Source organism: Diorhabda sublineata, chromosome 1 (assembly GCF_026230105.1).
Source record: "Diorhabda sublineata isolate icDioSubl1.1 chromosome 1, icDioSubl1.1, whole genome shotgun sequence".
Taxonomy (NCBI): Eukaryota; Metazoa; Arthropoda; class Insecta; order Coleoptera; family Chrysomelidae; genus Diorhabda; species Diorhabda sublineata.
In genome coordinates this window covers 21,942,187-21,958,667 of record NC_079474.1, presented here as the reverse complement: position 1 = coordinate 21,958,667, position 16,481 = coordinate 21,942,187, and the positions used below count along the sequence as shown (strand labels likewise).

The following is a 16,481-nucleotide window of genomic DNA, read 5'->3' as shown; positions in this document are numbered from 1 at the left end:
TAGGTGCCTGGTGGGTTTATGAAACTGGCCGTAAAAACTGTATAAATATTAGTGAAAAATGAAAAGATCAACTGTGAAGCGATGATCAAAATTTATTATTGCAGAGGTTGGTAGCAGTATTTTTTTTATTGAATAAAGTTTGGAATGTGAAATTAACTGAAAAAACTACAATGATACACTAATATCTACTATTATCACTTGGTATCTCCATAGTATTATCTAATTTCCACATTCTACATTTTGCTCTACATGTTTTTTGCCACTTTGCAAGTGTAATATTCATTATGGCGCACTTAAAAAGTTTCTTATGTCGTAAAAATAGGGATAGCGAGATAAAACATCTGTCCATATACCTGCCGAATGCTGGATACTACATATTATAGACGGGGAGCTAGCTATAAAAAACAGCATCCATTTGGTACACGGCGTTTGAGTTCGTGAACTGTAAGAAAATACTTAGTACATCCCCGAATGGCATTTCTGGCTGTTCGTTCAGGCCGCAAAAGATAATTACAGCCTACAGAAACACAAAGTAGATAATTACAGCCAGTTTTCCACGACGAAAAATGTACCGGAAAAACTGATGAGGTACACGCGTGAAATCCGTGAGAATTTTACTTCAAAGTAACGTCTTTTGTTGAAATCAAAAAATGTTCCTATAATGGCTGCTAATAATCTCGCTTTTTCATATGGCTTCATTTTAATTATTAGCTTACATACTTGCCCCAGCCGCAGTTGAAATTAAAAACACGCGCGTTATGTACGCGCGTTACGTACGCGTGTTATCGCGCTGTAAAGACGAGTTGCGGCCGGCCGCGCGGTACGCCAGAAACTGGGAAAGCGGCTTGAAATCGGACGCGCTACGAAAAATGAAATAACTCAACGATTTTGCAGCGTATCGCGATGATTTTTTTTTTATTTGGGGTAGAAAAAAAACGATATTTTTAGTGGTGTCAATGAAAAAGCCTGGACTATAACGACCTTGAATGCTATCGATTTTAAATTAACGTCGACCTTATTTAATTTTTTTAAAAGGTTTTCCGACCAGATACATTTCTGGCACTGTTTTGCCGTTCTTAGTTGGGGTCCCTAGAAGCGCAAAAAAAATTTCACGCGTGTACCATGCCGTTTTTTTTGACTGATTTTCACGAACTTTTCTGGCATTAATGCATCGCTCTTAGTTAAGGTCCCCAAATTCATGTGAAAAAAATTTTAAAAATTTTACACGTGTACCTTGTCGGTTTTTTCGTAGGGATTTTCCGAATCTTTGAGTCGCGTCTGGCGAGGGTTTCCCAACCATTTTCATTTCTGGCATTAGTGTACCGCTCTTAGTTGAGGTTCTCACATCAGCATGCATCAATTTTCACGCGTGTACCTCATCAGTTTTTCCGGCCTATTTTCGTCGTGGAAAACTGGCTGTAATTATCTTTTGCTGCCTGAACGAACAGCCAGAAATGCCATTCGGGGATGTACTAAGTATTTTCTTACAGTTCACGAACTCAAACGCCGTGTACCAAATCGATGCTGTTTTTTGTAGCATAATGAATAGAACAAAAACAAGTAAAACGTACATACTTTGTTGAATAGAACTGTTTTTAAGTGATTACATCCAATCAAATTATTTTGATTAATCTATAAATTTTTCATTAATAATGAATACCTGTTATTCTATCCTATCATAGAAAGAATGATGTTACTGGAAATTCAGGTATTATTCTGTACTTCATTTAAGGTTACAAAAAAAAACAGAAAAGTTCATGCGTGATAAATGACCACATTAAAATGTGGTTAGGATTTTGATCTATCGCATTGATAATCAGTAATTAATTTTAAATCAGTTCACACTTTACACAGCAGTTTACTGTAGGTCTTAGCTTTAACTTTGTTGAATCATTGTATATTTTATTAGTAGTTTTGTTTTAATGGAATTTTACACCGAGGTACGTATACATTTTGTACTTTTAACTGTTTATAATTAACAATTTGACAATGATCGTTTTGAAGGCATGAATTTGTAAAATCGTATCTGTAAGTTTATTTTTTATAAAAGCATTTCTTTCGTTTATGTTGATTTCACATTATTATATTGATAATGAAAGCAAATTAACGGGTATACCGTTTCTAGTTTGTATGTTAAGAAAAACAGTCAAGAGTATAAAGTGTGCGAAAAAGGCAAAGAATGTATTAATTTGATATTTTGATCTATGAAAACTTAATTTTTCTGCTCTATTAAAAGTTAGGTAAACTATAAATAGGTGATTTGAAAGTTATATTATGTACCTACTGTTATTTTGTGTATGTATGTTATGTAACGTAAGATAATTCATTTTTTACATACGTTAGCTAACTAAATAGATAACTGTAAAGAAAGTTCGATGATTCCCAGCTTGTATGGCACAGCATACCAAACATTCGCTTTTTTGGAACACCATCTTCTTGCTCCAATTAAGTGATGGGGTTGCCGTTCAAATCTTTACAGTTTTGAAAAGACGGAACACCTTTTGTGGTAAAAGTACTTTCACTAGAAAAAAATATTAACTCATGAGAATTTCTGTTTCCTAAAATTTTCTCCCTTAAAGGTAAACTGTAATCAACTTGCTTCATCACTTTCATAAAGTGCTAAAAATTTTCACTTTGTACTTACTTCTGTTTACTTTATAAATTCTGTGTAACTGCGTTTTACTTATGTTTGTAATTACGATTCGATTTCTGAGAGATATTTTGGGATCTGCACCAGTCTCATCATAATTTTTTGAATTTTTCTTCTCACAATGAATACTTCCTGTTTGTTAAACCTTAATAACCATTAATCATGGCAGTGATTATAGAATCATTAATCACTGCTGCCAGATCATTTCTTGATTTAGCTGTATTATATTATTTTGTTACATCAAATCGGTTTTTATAATTTGAGCATGTAAGACACTACTAAATATTTTCAATTTAGTTCAGTATACATAAACAAAATAAATTTTCCTGGACCAGACTCGAACCCGTGACCTGCAGCTATAATGCACGACATATTAACTCTGAGTTATCAGAGAAATTTAAAATGTTTGCCGTATATGTGTTTCTTAATGTACTGTGGTACTGAAACAATTTATAAATTGAAGCAGAACAGATGGAGCAGCGAAACCAGAGGGCGAGGAGCTCACAGGCTAATCAGAAGCGTTGAGATTTATTTTTAGCGTCAACAGCTAACAGCTGATGTACTGTGTCTTCTTTGTAATGGAATATCTTCAAATCTTTCACTAAAAGAACCATCAGCTGTTGCCCAATTACGTGGCATGTCATCTGGCCAATGTTTAGAGTTCTTCTTCGACATGTTGGGCACCATTAGTGATATTTTCGGTTGCAAACCTTGGGAAGTCTCAGACTCTTTAAGGCAAATGGTCTACGACTTATTGCATTTCCAGGATTGTGTCGGGGAAGACTAGGAAATCTTCAACGAAATCCATGATGCGCCCTCACAACCAACGAATTGAACAAACATTCTGTGTAAACCAAAACTCATGGCCTCTCAATTTGTTTTCTGCGTTTGTTGACTTCATAAACGTCAATATGGAATTTTCGCGGTCTAGCGCCATTTGAAAATGTTATGGGGTGTTCCAATGGGGTGATAGTTTATAGAGAAAAACAAGTAAAAAAGTCGTCGCACATTGAAATTTCTTTAACACCACCAGAAACAAGAGAAGCTGCTGAAGCTGGCTCATCAAAAATCTAATACATAGATTTTTGTTTTAATTTTCATGTTGGTATTATGAGATTATTATAATTTTCGACAACTATGTATTATGTTTAAATGAACAATAATATATTGTTTGGAATATTTCTTAGAATAAAATAATAGTGTTTCTGATAGTGTAAGAAAATTTTCCAACAAAAAAAATATCAACAAACATATTTAGTAGTTGTGGATAAAGTATGGCATTCTACTGGCGTTTAATGAGTTATTATTCACTCGGTGAGTGAAAGTAAACTTCATTGTACACTCGTGAATAATATACTATTATCGACCTTTGGCTGATTCCATAAAACTGAAATAGTAAATAATCTAATTTATTCAAAAATCGTTTAGTCTAACCAAGTAGTGTTTGACAGTTTATTGTAACAGATTAATATTATTATGGATATTGTTTTTCCATTGCAGTCTTTGTAGCTTTTGTCTTTAATTAGTCTTTGATTTATAAAATAAATATTCAAGAATTAAAAATTATAATTGATTGAAGATTTTGTAAAGAAATCTGAATGTTGATTCTAAACAACGTATAGTATTTGCCGCATGAAAGGTACTTTTTGAAATACTTTATAATTTATAAAAACTAAAATACTATTAGAAATTAGTCTTTAACCAAGCAGAACTGCACTCTAGAAACTAAAAAGCGAAATGAAGAGGGGTTTCACCTCTCTAGGGAAAGAGTATATAAAAACTCACTTTCTTCAGTTTAATTACCTAAAAAAATATATCTTATATTGCAAGTATTACTCAACATATATAAGATTTTTATATTCACTTAAATAGGTGTCTTAGTTATATACATTTACCCTTAACTTTTAACAGGTATTTCTATTTTAAATTTTCAATTTTTTCATAGTTGTCTTATTTATACTTTCTATTTACAGGGAGGTGGATTTCTGCGTCGAGCAAATGAATTTGCCTTGCACGAAGTTTTCGACAGATACGCATCCATCGAAAAAAATGGCGAAAAATTTATGACTGCCGAGGATTTTGTAATAAAATATTTGACTCTTTTAGATGATAAAAACTATAATAAAGACACTGTGCGGTTGCTAGCAGCAATTGTTGACACCAGTAAAGATGGCCTTATATCTTATTCGGAATTCCAAGCATTTGAGGGCCTGTTATGTTTCCCTGACGCTTTGTACAAAACAGCTTTTCAATTATTCGATACTAACGGAAATGGCATGGTTAGTTTTGGTAAGTACACAAATTCATGTTATTTTTGTCGTCTGATTATTGTTTTATTTTCTATAAATTTAGTGAGCATTGAAAATTACGAAATTTTTTCCTAGGTACCAATAGGTTCAAATTGTACTTATTTTCATATACAATAACCTTGTAGATAGTATAGATACCGTATAATGTTATTTGTATTTGTTTATTTTCTTTACAAAAAACTTTTCACTTTTGATGTCAGTTTTTTACCGTATTATAAATCCCAAACCAAATCAACAACTTCCAAAAGGCTCTGCTGGAGCAACTGGACCTCTAGAACTATTCCTTTGTTAAAACTCGGGCAAACCATCAATAAAATAGTCTTTTGGTTATCCAAAATACTGATAGTACGACTAATTTTTCTACAACAGCAAACGATGAACAATCGCTTAGTGGTGATGGTACAGAACACTTCCTTTCAACAAATACGGTAGATTCGGCATCAAAACCTGTCATGAAATCAGCATAATATTCGCCTGTTACGAGTGTTTTCCGGTGTTATTAATAATCCATAAAGGTTACACATTTGCAATCCAAAAAACCTGTGACCCTGAACTTTTCGCTGAAAAAACGGATTATGCTTTCTTGAGACCACGTTCCCCAGATGAAGTCGATTCTTTCAAATGTTTATTTGTGTCCGGGTACAATAATGTACCCAAGTTTCCGTACAATGTGACATATCAACTGATATATATCCATTCGTTTGAATTTTTAATACGAGCCAGCTTTTGCTCAGTATTAAGCAAACACGGCACCGACCTTCCAGATAGCTTCTTCAATTCTAACCTTTCATGCATAAATTTTTAGGTTGTAGTTGCCTTTGAGGACGATACAACGGGTATAGCCGTCATACAATTTCCCGATTAAATTTTTTATAGGATGTATCATTCCTTACCCTCAAAATAGGCTTTATTTTCGACGTTAACTTCTTCAACGTCGTAAAATTTTTGTCCAGCGACTATTCTCTTGAGGTCCGAGAACATGAAAAAAAGTCCCTAGGGGCTAGATCTAGAGAATACGATGGATCCGGAAGCAATTAGAAGCACAATTTATGTAATTTGCCATCTTTTTGTTGATTTGTGATACGATGCCGCATTGTTTTGATAAAACGGCTCTTTCTTCTTCTTCTTCAGATGCGGCTGTTTTTCGCGATTTCGTCTTTCAAACTCTCTAATAACGCTACGTAATAGTGGCTGTTTGTAGTTGCCTTTTTTTACAATATTTGTTGAATATACATGATTGCCGACTTTTCCATCTTTCCACGTTTTGAAATCGGTTCATCACGTGTAGTTGTGTGTGTGTGTGTGTGTGTGTGTGTGTGCGTGTGTGTGTGTGTGTGTGTGTGTGTGTGCGTGTGGGTGTGCGTGTGGGTGTGCGTGTGGGTGTGCGTGTGGGTGTGCGTGTGGGTGTGCGTGTGGGTGTGCGTGTGGGTGTGCGTGTGGGTGTGCGTGTGGGTGTGCGTGTGGGTGTGCGTGTGGGTGTGCGTGTGGGTGTGCGTGTGCGTGTGGGTGTGCGTGTGGGTGTGCGTGTGGGTGTGCGTGTGGGTGTGCGTGTGGGTGTGCGTGTGGGTGTGCGTGTGCGTGTGGGTGTGCGTGTGGGTGTGCGTGTGTGTGTGCGTGTGTGTGTGCGCGTGTGTGTGCGGGTGTGTGTGCGGGTGTGTGTGCGGGTGTGTGTGCGTGTGTGTGCGTGTGTGTGTGCGTGTGTGTGTGCGTGTGTGTGTGCGTGTGTGTGTGTGTGTGTGTGTAAAAGATCATAATGGATGCATAAAAGGCATATTTTTATATAACTCTTGAGGTTTTGTTTCGACATTTGACAACTATGACAACCATGACAACTAAATTAATTAAAATTAAGTAAAATTAGTACAAGAATGATATAGAATAAATTTTTTCGATTGCCAGTAATGTACAACAAGGGATTGTCGTCCATATTTGAATACTCAAATAGGCAGTATTACCTGGTGTTAACTTGAGAAGTTTGTTAACCAATTTTATAAAATTATAATCGTGATCTAAGACTACACCCTTAACATCGGAACCCACTCGATTCATTTCAATTTATACCTATTCTATTCTCCGGAAAATGTGCCCAATTTTTTGCTTGCAAACGATGTGGCGCATCACCACTTGAAGGACGTCCACAGGTTTTATAATTCGGTAGGATCACTTGCGCCAATAATTCTTCAGCAATTTTTAAACGAAATTGGAGAATGTCTGTATGAGTTCCACTTTTGACTTTATTATGTAGAGCATGTGAATTGAAAATGTCTATTAGAAATTGTCATCTTTCAGTTTTCGCTTCCCTGTATCAACTGAATCAATATTTGACTGTTTTGTACTAAGCATGTATACATCCTCTTTATCTTTCCATCTTAGTGCTAATAAATCGTGGGATAATAACATTTTGGTCTTTCTTTTTTTTGTTTTACTACTTTTATATCTTGTTCTAAAAATTTTAAATATAATTGTGGAAATTTTTATTGCAAATATCGCACGTTTCGATAAATATAGCTCAAACGTCCTTTGAACTTTATAAAGTTCATCTAGTGATAAATTGCGCTCTCTGAATTATAAAGTTTGTCGAATGTTTTATTCAGGTATTCAACTAAATTCTATCATTTTTATCCAACTTTTCGTTGTGTATAAAGTGAAAGAATCTTGTGATATCAAAAAACCTATCCGGTGGGGCATAGTAGCTGCAAAAATTGGAGTATTCACATCTAGTAGTTCGTTCTGATCAATATGAACTCAATTTAGATTTCTCTACTTGAGACATAAACATTTAATACACAGTTACTGGAAATCACTTTAGGTTTCGTTAATTTGCACCTTGTTTCGCAATTATTTCACCGGTTTCATTTCTACTATAATTTTGAAAAAGAATTGAGTAAGGACTGCCGCGTCCGTTTTGGATATACTGGTATTACTTCACTATTAATCGTCAGTATCACAATTCATTGTCGTTTCCACAATTTTCATTTTATAATTCACTGCAATCGCTGTTCTCATATAGCTTATAGACATATTAAATAGAGTATCAAAAAAACAGGGATAAAATATTTATAATTGTAATTAACCTTATTTGCAACTGTAAGATATCAAAAACAAACGACAGGAAATTGTTTGCGATTAACGCCAACTGGCTGGAGTACCACAAAAATCAACGCCTACTTCTTAAATTCAGATGACGAGTGGTGGCTTGAGATACGCGTATTATATCGACTACTTCGGGAGTAATTACAATAAATGACGGACCCGAGTATTCAACATCATCCATTTTGCATAAGAACCACTTTTAAATAATTCCTTAGATAATAAGCACAAAAATTTTTCTCGTTTCTTAAATCGATTTCCCACGTTAAAAAATGTTGTAAATAATACTTGAAATTCCTTTTTATCCAAGTTTACTCAACAATGAAAACAATTCTCTTTATAATAGCATTGAATTTACTCTATGTGTCATATTTATCTAACATATGACTGATGAAATAGAAATATTTTGATATGAATAAAGGGTTGGTAAGGAAAGGGACCTAGTGTGTCAAAATAATATGTTCTCTTTCAGATCGGATTCTGATACTTTGAACTGTATAGAATCCCGTGTTTGTCGCCAGAGTTAATCTATTAATTTAATCAATCGATAAGCTCTTCAACAGATTTTCACCATTTTTTTTTAATCTTTAGATGCTGAAAAGTTTTTTTCCCTTTCTAATTTTGCGATTTTTGGAGAAGAGATAAAAATCATTAATTTTTTTCTAAATAAATCTACAAAGTTTTATATCATATCATATATATAATAATAACAGAAACTATCGCCACACTTCAAGAACTTTCTCTAAAACTGGTTTTCGCAAACTTGATTTTTTTCAATTTCAACTATCCAGTTGATACCAAAAATTGTCATATTTCTCGTTAGTAGCAGGAATTTATTATATTAACTTTGTACTTTTGGAACACGATTTATGATTATGGTAAAAATGTCTACAAATATTTTATTCGTAAGATCAAAATCAACCGTCATAATTGTGGCTTTTTAAATTTTGATTTTAATTAGTTGCAAAAATCCAGTTTTCAACTTTCCAATGCAATTGGAATAATTTTCGTTATTGTACATAATTATAAAAAGTCTGGAAATCCATCAGATTGAAATTAGAATCTCAAAGTATAAAATAAAATAAAATGGGTATTTTTATATCACAGTATATAACGCCTCCAGTGTTCCATGAAAATTGATTCACGAAATTCGAACAAAATTTTTTGTATAACTGTGAATGTGAATATACATAATTTGAAATATATTAAAAATATATACATACATACTTCCAGTACATTTTGACGTACTTTTTAGTCCCGATATGTTATCGCTTTTAGACAACTGTTGTCTTGAAAAAAAATAAGCCTATAAGACTTCACGGTGGTTAGTTTGAATAACAAAATTGAGGTTTCTAACAAAATATTGAATGTTCCACCTTCTTCCAAACAAATTGAATTATCTGATAAAATTGTGCAATCAACTCTGGAATATCTAAAGTTGTGATCAGCAGCAACATGGAACATCTTCGGCAATTTATGTTGGATGTAATTGTTCAAACTTTACTATCGATTATTATTTCAATAAATGAAATTGTTTTATGGAGAATAATAATTGACTATTAAAAATAATATGTCTTGTTTATTTTATGAATTATTCTCTATCAATAGAGATGCAAAAATGTCAAGTTTGTTTGACAATTGTACAAAATTAGTTCTACGAGTGAAAAAAAATTACTTTACTCACGAAAATTTTCTCTACGTCCGTAGACTTGAAAAAATTCGTCAAATGTTTTATAAATTTTAATTCTGTTATAGTAATATTAAAAGTACAACTGTGAGCATTATTAATTTGAAGTGAGGAAGAAGTTACATTTCTATTGGTACTTGAATTTAACGAATTCAAAGAAATAACATCGTCTATAATTGCATTAGTACTTATTGGATTGTTGGTAGGATTTAGAATATTGCTAGAAGTCGAATTAATTGTTCCCGTTAAAATTTTCACTGCGGAATCCATTTTATTTTTTATTAAATCGTCTACGTAACCCTCCGCAACTGTGTTGGATTTCCACCTACCGTGCTTTTTTAGTTAAATTACATCACCACCGGAATCCACTAATAGAGACGCCGAAGAGCGTCGAAGTACATGCCCAGTGTAGTTTTTTGGATTAAGTAAATTCAAATACTTGCGATAAGCGAGGGGATTTTTGAAAAGGTATTGATACCTACAATTTGAATTTTACTTTTTCCATTTCTCTACTGCAAAAAGAAATGATCTGTTTTGACATTTGTGTGTCGTTGGTTTTTATATTTTTTATAAATGTTTACCAAATTTACCAATACAGTAAATTGATGTTGAACATGAGTTTTTGTATCAAGTACTTACAAAGTAAAGTTTTTGCTGTCATACCTTATGTATGAGATAATGATCGTCTGGAGTCTTTCAGTTTTGAATAAGTCGACCAAAGTGTTGAAGACTTTCACATTTTGGATATAGTTTCAAAGTAAGCTATTAACACTCTTTCTGTAAAGCTGTTAATGACTTTTTTAGTACGCCTCTCCATAAAACAATTATATTCTTTCAAATACTGTTTCCTGAATTTCTCAGGGAGAAATTCATAGTCGCTGCAGATGCAGACCCACTGATTTTCTTGAACGAATATCAAGAAATAAAAGTTTGTGAGTTTATCGGAGAAACGAATTGACATGAGAAAGAAAGCGTTCACAACCCACTATTTTCATAAAAGAATATTAATATTGCATTAAAAAATGACACATAACGGTACTTTTTTTCTCGTTTTTTCACCGATTCAGAAATTCCATTCTTTATGAATACAAATGAATGAAAGAAACGTGAATATTAGAACGGACGTATAAAATAGCTATTTACTTAACTAGTTATTATAAGACCGATATTGAGCGTAATATTTGCCAAAACGAGCGCCAGCGAAATATTGCGCTTGTTGAACAATATCGCTCTTTTCATAACGTGTTTCCGTACAGCGTTTTATCTAATCCCGCTCTTTTATAATATTTAATAGAATCTTCATTTACAATTAAAATATTAATGTGGAATCAAATGGTGTTAGAAGTATTGTTACTATAAAAGCAAACAACGATTTTTTAAAATAAATCAAAATAAGTCAGAAGTAATCACTTGAATTGTGGAAATAGGAATTGGAATAGTGGAAATATTGCAGCGGTTAGTTTAATACCTGAAAAATCACGGTGTAGATACGTCCTGGCTTAAAAAAAATTTGTAAAATGTGCGACATCAACGGAAAGATATCTACTACTTGCTTATTTGGAAAATTTAAAAACTTTAAAGGCGTCGACTTTGTGTGTTACATATTCAATGTTGAGATCAGAACTAACGTTCATACGAGAATGAGACGTATTTGATGAAGGCACCTTTTTTGAAATCACAATTCCGGAAAGTGTCAATCTTGTTGATCTCAAAAAGTATGGAAATATCAGGCTTCCTGCTATAAAGCACGGCAGATTTTTATTGCGATATTAAAGTGAAAAATGTGGCATACAACCCGTGGGCATAAATACCATTGGAAATTAACATCAAAGATTGCTCAATACTTGGGTTTACCTAATGTTAAAGGATACACAGGACATTGTTTTACACGTTCGTCGGCGTCTCTCCTTACAGACTCAGGAGCGGACATTCTGAAAATAAAGCAACACGGAGGATGGAAATCCAGCAGTGTAGCCGAAGGCTACTTGGAGAGTTCATTAGAGAATAAAGAAGAATTTCAGATAACAGTCTAGAGCGAAGCCAATGGCATACATGTGATATCACAGCGTCAAATGAAATTAACATTAGACATAAAATGCAAGAGAATATTCACCGAGAAAATGGACTTATTTCAAATAATTGTGTCTTTAATAATGTTGTTTCAATGTTTATAAATCTTAAAATACTACTGAATTAAAATAACGAGTCAATTGTAAATTTAAATAATGAAATAATTGTCAGTTTTTACAGTAATCAATAAATAATTCTTTGAAACTTTGAACTTTGAACCGTTACATAAAGTTTTTACATAACTACTTTTCGTAACTGATATATGAAGGTTATGAAAAATGTGACGTTTCCTAATGTCAAGGGGTGAATTAAAGTATCACGTTTGATAGTGAAATTAGATAATAATCACTTGATTACCATCATGCAAGAAATAAACTTCGATGGAAAAGATCTTACATTACAAGCCCATATTTCCAATGTAAAAAAATTGAGCTTGTGTCCAACATCCAAAGAGGTTGAAAATAATAATATTCATCTGGCTTCTCCACACTGAATACAAAATTAAGCATAAAATTCAAAATAATATATTTAATACTACGTGCAATTCTGTCTCAAAATAATATTATAACTGACACGCCATGTTCAAAAACACTATTAATGATATATTCATATAATTAAAAAAATAATTTTCAAGTATGTAAATTACATCATATGTCTGACACAGATAACCTTAAATAATATAAAATGTCTGATAATTATTGAATAGAAATATGTATGAGTGTATAAGATTCTGCCTGTTTCACTGGAAATTTTTCAATTTTTAAGATCCACATATGCAAATTAATATTTATTTAAAAAGATTTATTTTCAAAAAATAGTCAACTTTCTATTTTTTTTTCTATTATAAACACAATTGTGTTAGTGCTTCGATCAATTTTCGAAATTGTCTCATATGATATTGCTGTAAGTTTTTGTATTGATACCACGACAATATACTATCCATTTAGCAATCTTTCCATTTTTGAGATTGAAAGATGGCGGTACATGAGTTCTTAACATACATACAATAAAAATCATAAATAAAAAAATGTTACTATTTTTCAGAATATTCTTCCTTTATTTCCACACACTTTTCAAAACGTCTGACTAAAGCTTCGAAGCCACTATAAAAATATGATGCACCAGAGTCCAAAAGTTCGTACACCGCCTATTCAATTTCACCGTCGCAGTTAAATCTTTTACCCCTTAACTCTTTTAAAGCATCAGCTTTGCCTACAAAAAATAGTCGGGCGGAACCAGATCAGAGCTATATGGTGGGTGTTCAATATCTTTGAGCCACATTCGTGTACAGACACCTTGGAAAGCAAAGCATTGTGGATCGGGGCATTGTCATGAAACAAGCGTACAGCTCTGCTGATTTTTCCGCGCCTTTGTCGCAAATTTTTTGACGCTACTGCCTGACTTAGAAAGTTCAAATAATATGCTGCATTCATGGTTGTATTTTATTTCATGAAGCCAATTAAAAGAATACCCTCGCAGTCCCAAAACATTGTAGCCATCCCTTTTTTGTGTTTTTCGTACCTTTGCTTTTCTGGCACGGGCTCTTCTTCCATAAACCACACAAGTAAAAGACCATAGTTTCATCAACCGTTGCAGTTGATCGGATTTCTCGGTCCTCACGGCAAAAATCTGAAAATCTTTTTTTGTCATATTTAAATGCTCATGTAAGATCCTTAGAACACTTTTTTTGGAAATGCCACTCTGCGGCCACATGACCTCCCGCACGTGGGTCATCTTCTAATGATTTCCATCCCACGCGAGCCAACTTAAATCAATTTTTATTTATTGAAAATGATAAACACAAGTCACTATAACTAGCCTCCATTCTGTTTTTGGTTGGTGTTAGTGTTAATCCTTTAGTCAAAAATTGTATAACAGCGCGAAACTCAATTTGAGTCATTTTTGAAATCAGCTGACTGAGTGGTCGTTCGAAATCTACTGTAATAAAATGGGTCGTAGCAGCAAGTTGAAACTTTCTGTATAGCTTATTTTTCCAACGACAGTATCATTTTTGAATGGAATAATTTGAAAAATTCTTTCAGGTTACCTCCCCCCAAACCTGTTAAAACTTTTTGTAATTAGAAGGTAACACCAAACCATTTATATGGGAGGATAAATACTCCGCTTTCAATGACATTTTCGCAATTATTAAGTAATATATTTTACATTTTCTCACTTTATTAGCTACTTGTTTTTGTTATTCTCAGAATATAAAACGGAGCTTCATTTACAAAATTAATCTATACTATAATGACTTGGAATACGGAATCTTAATCTTTGGACCAATTAGGCCACAGGCTATTTTGTGAATCGAAGATATAATTGTGTATATCATAATAAATATTATAAGGATCTCCAAATGCCACTTATCGCTCTCGAGTTTTCGAAATTTTATGTTTATAGCTTATTCATTCTAATTGCGCCTAATTAAGACTCGCCGAGGGAGATATGTCAAAATTTTTGTCATTTTTAAGTACAACTCCAAAATTACTTTAGACGCATCAAGAATAAATAGATAGAATTATATCACTTGCCTACGTGTGCCTATATCAATTCGATGAATTTTCACCTTACACCTGCAAAATTTACATTAATTTGTTTGGTATTTAGTTTGCATTTTTTTTACTCAGTTCCTAAAATTACTTCGATGAAAAATATTTCATTACTTCAATTGTGCATTCCTCATATTACTCATCACGGTAATTGAAATTTTCATTTATAGCTGAATTCGTTGAGGTAATGACGAAAACTGAACTTCACAAGAAAATTCCTTTCAACATGGATTCACCGTTTGTGCAGTTGTATTTCGGTAAAGATAAGAGCCGTCTAGTCAGCTATAATGAGTTTTCTCAATTCCTGCATGATTTTCACGAAGAATATGCTATTGAAGGTTTTAGAAGGGCCGATGTTAAAGGGACAGGTTTTATTTCTGTTTTGGATTTTCAGGAAATTATGACCAGTATCAAGAGCCATTTATTAACGCAACAAGTACAATCCCATCTAATAGAGGTAAGTTATTTTTGAAATAACGTTTATATTTACATTTGATAATATCGACTTTGTTTTTGATTTGTTAATATTGTGCTGCAAGATTGGATCCAAAATGGTCAGTACCTGATTGAAATTACTATCAGTTTGCTATCCATTCAATATCATCATAAATGTTTTTAATATCCAAGCTTTTTTATTATAATTTATCTTGATTTGAATTTATTTTCTTCCCAGTAATCATTACATTTGTTTGTAATTTTTTAGCTGCTGTTTTTATAAGGTGGATACTCTTATTTTTAGTGCAAATAATTATTAGATTATTTATCACACCACCCATGTGGACTGCCTAATGTAGTTTATTGCAAAGAATAACGTACTCAGTGAATAAACAAAAAATTCTTTTGAACCACATAATAAATTTTTTTAATGTTAATTCTTCAGAGGTTGGGGTTTTCAACCAAAAGTATTTCCAGATTGTAAAATTGGTATAATTACAATTTTAATTGAATGTATGATGTAGTTTGCATTATGACAAGAATGATTGATTGGATAATAGTTCATATTTACATTGTGGAAGGCCTATGAGCGTATAGTCCCGTCGTACCCCACTTGACCAAAGACTGACGTTCTTTGAGGAGCCGATCAGTTGCTTTAGCTCGAACCCTTTGATGTCACTAGGCAAGCTGTGAGACTTTTGCCAGTGTTCAAACCGCGCTCGTGTGAGTGCTGGGCACTCACGGTTTCATCCTTCTCCATGCACGTGCGGCATTCCGAATCGCCCGTAATGCCCGTGTGGAGACGTCGTCTTAGATGACAGCTTCCGGTTAGTAGTCGGATTTCGCGCCTATTTAGTTGGAGCAAGTGCTGGATGAAAGACGCACAAGGTCCATCTATGTGTGCCTTTGCTTGTCTCATGCCAGGTGTTTCTATCCACCTGTGCCAAGCCCGCATCGCAAGTAGACCGTCGAGAGACGCGACAACAACAAGGATGAATTCTGTTGTTGTCCAAGTGACCGGGCACCCAAACAAGTTGGATCTTGCAGCTATCACTTACCAGATTTTATAAGTTTGCTTGCATACCAACACTAGCCTAGAGCACACCTTTTCGGTTGTTATGACTTGTATGCCAACTCTGCTAACTGAGCAGATTGACTATGTTTCTGTAGCGTCGATTAAGTATTGTGCGTCCGCATTCCATCACACCGGATACCTCGACTTGGAAGACGGTGGCGTGTTCCCTAGAGTTGGCCAAAAAAATTTTTATTTACCACGAAAATATCGTCCAAAGATGACGAAAAAAAAATTCTGATAAAGTTTGAGCCCTTAATATGAACATTTAGAGGTGCCGGAAATTTTTTATTTTTGTAATTTTAATGTATTTCAACGAATTATTGTGTAGTAAAAATAAATAGATATTTTTGTTGGAAATTAAACGGCCTACAAAAAAGGTCTGAAATAATTTTCAAAAAGTTAACTCAGTTAAAAGTTATTCGGAGTCAAACTTCAAAAGAACATATAAAACCAGTTATTTGTACACGCATTCTACCTGCAGAGATATTGGTCTCACTATAATTCAGTATTTGATAATTATTTTAGAAACAATATTCGTAGAAAGATAACGATATGAAAAACTTCTGTAGGTCTTTGATGCTGCCTTTCTTGTGCAAAATAATACTGGCATTGT

The 16,481-nt window shown here is 33.5% G+C and overlaps 1 protein-coding gene across 4 annotated transcripts in view; it reads left to right on the top strand.

The window, feature by feature from the left end:
- The window catches only part of LOC130445676 (calcium-binding mitochondrial carrier protein Aralar1), a 61,218-nt gene that overhangs the window by 20,855 nt on the left and 23,882 nt on the right, over positions 1 to 16,481 (top strand). For 3 of the 4 annotated variants that reach the window (XM_056781455.1, XM_056781466.1, XM_056781477.1), the window contains exons 2-3: positions 4,624 to 4,939; positions 14,529 to 14,815. In XM_056781455.1, coding sequence (XP_056637433.1) covers positions 4,624 to 4,939; positions 14,529 to 14,815 — 603 coding nt within the window. Of the gene's footprint in view, positions 1 to 1,818; positions 1,941 to 4,623; positions 4,940 to 14,528; positions 14,816 to 16,481 lie in introns of those variants that run through there. The other variant, XM_056781485.1, reaches the window with a different exon arrangement.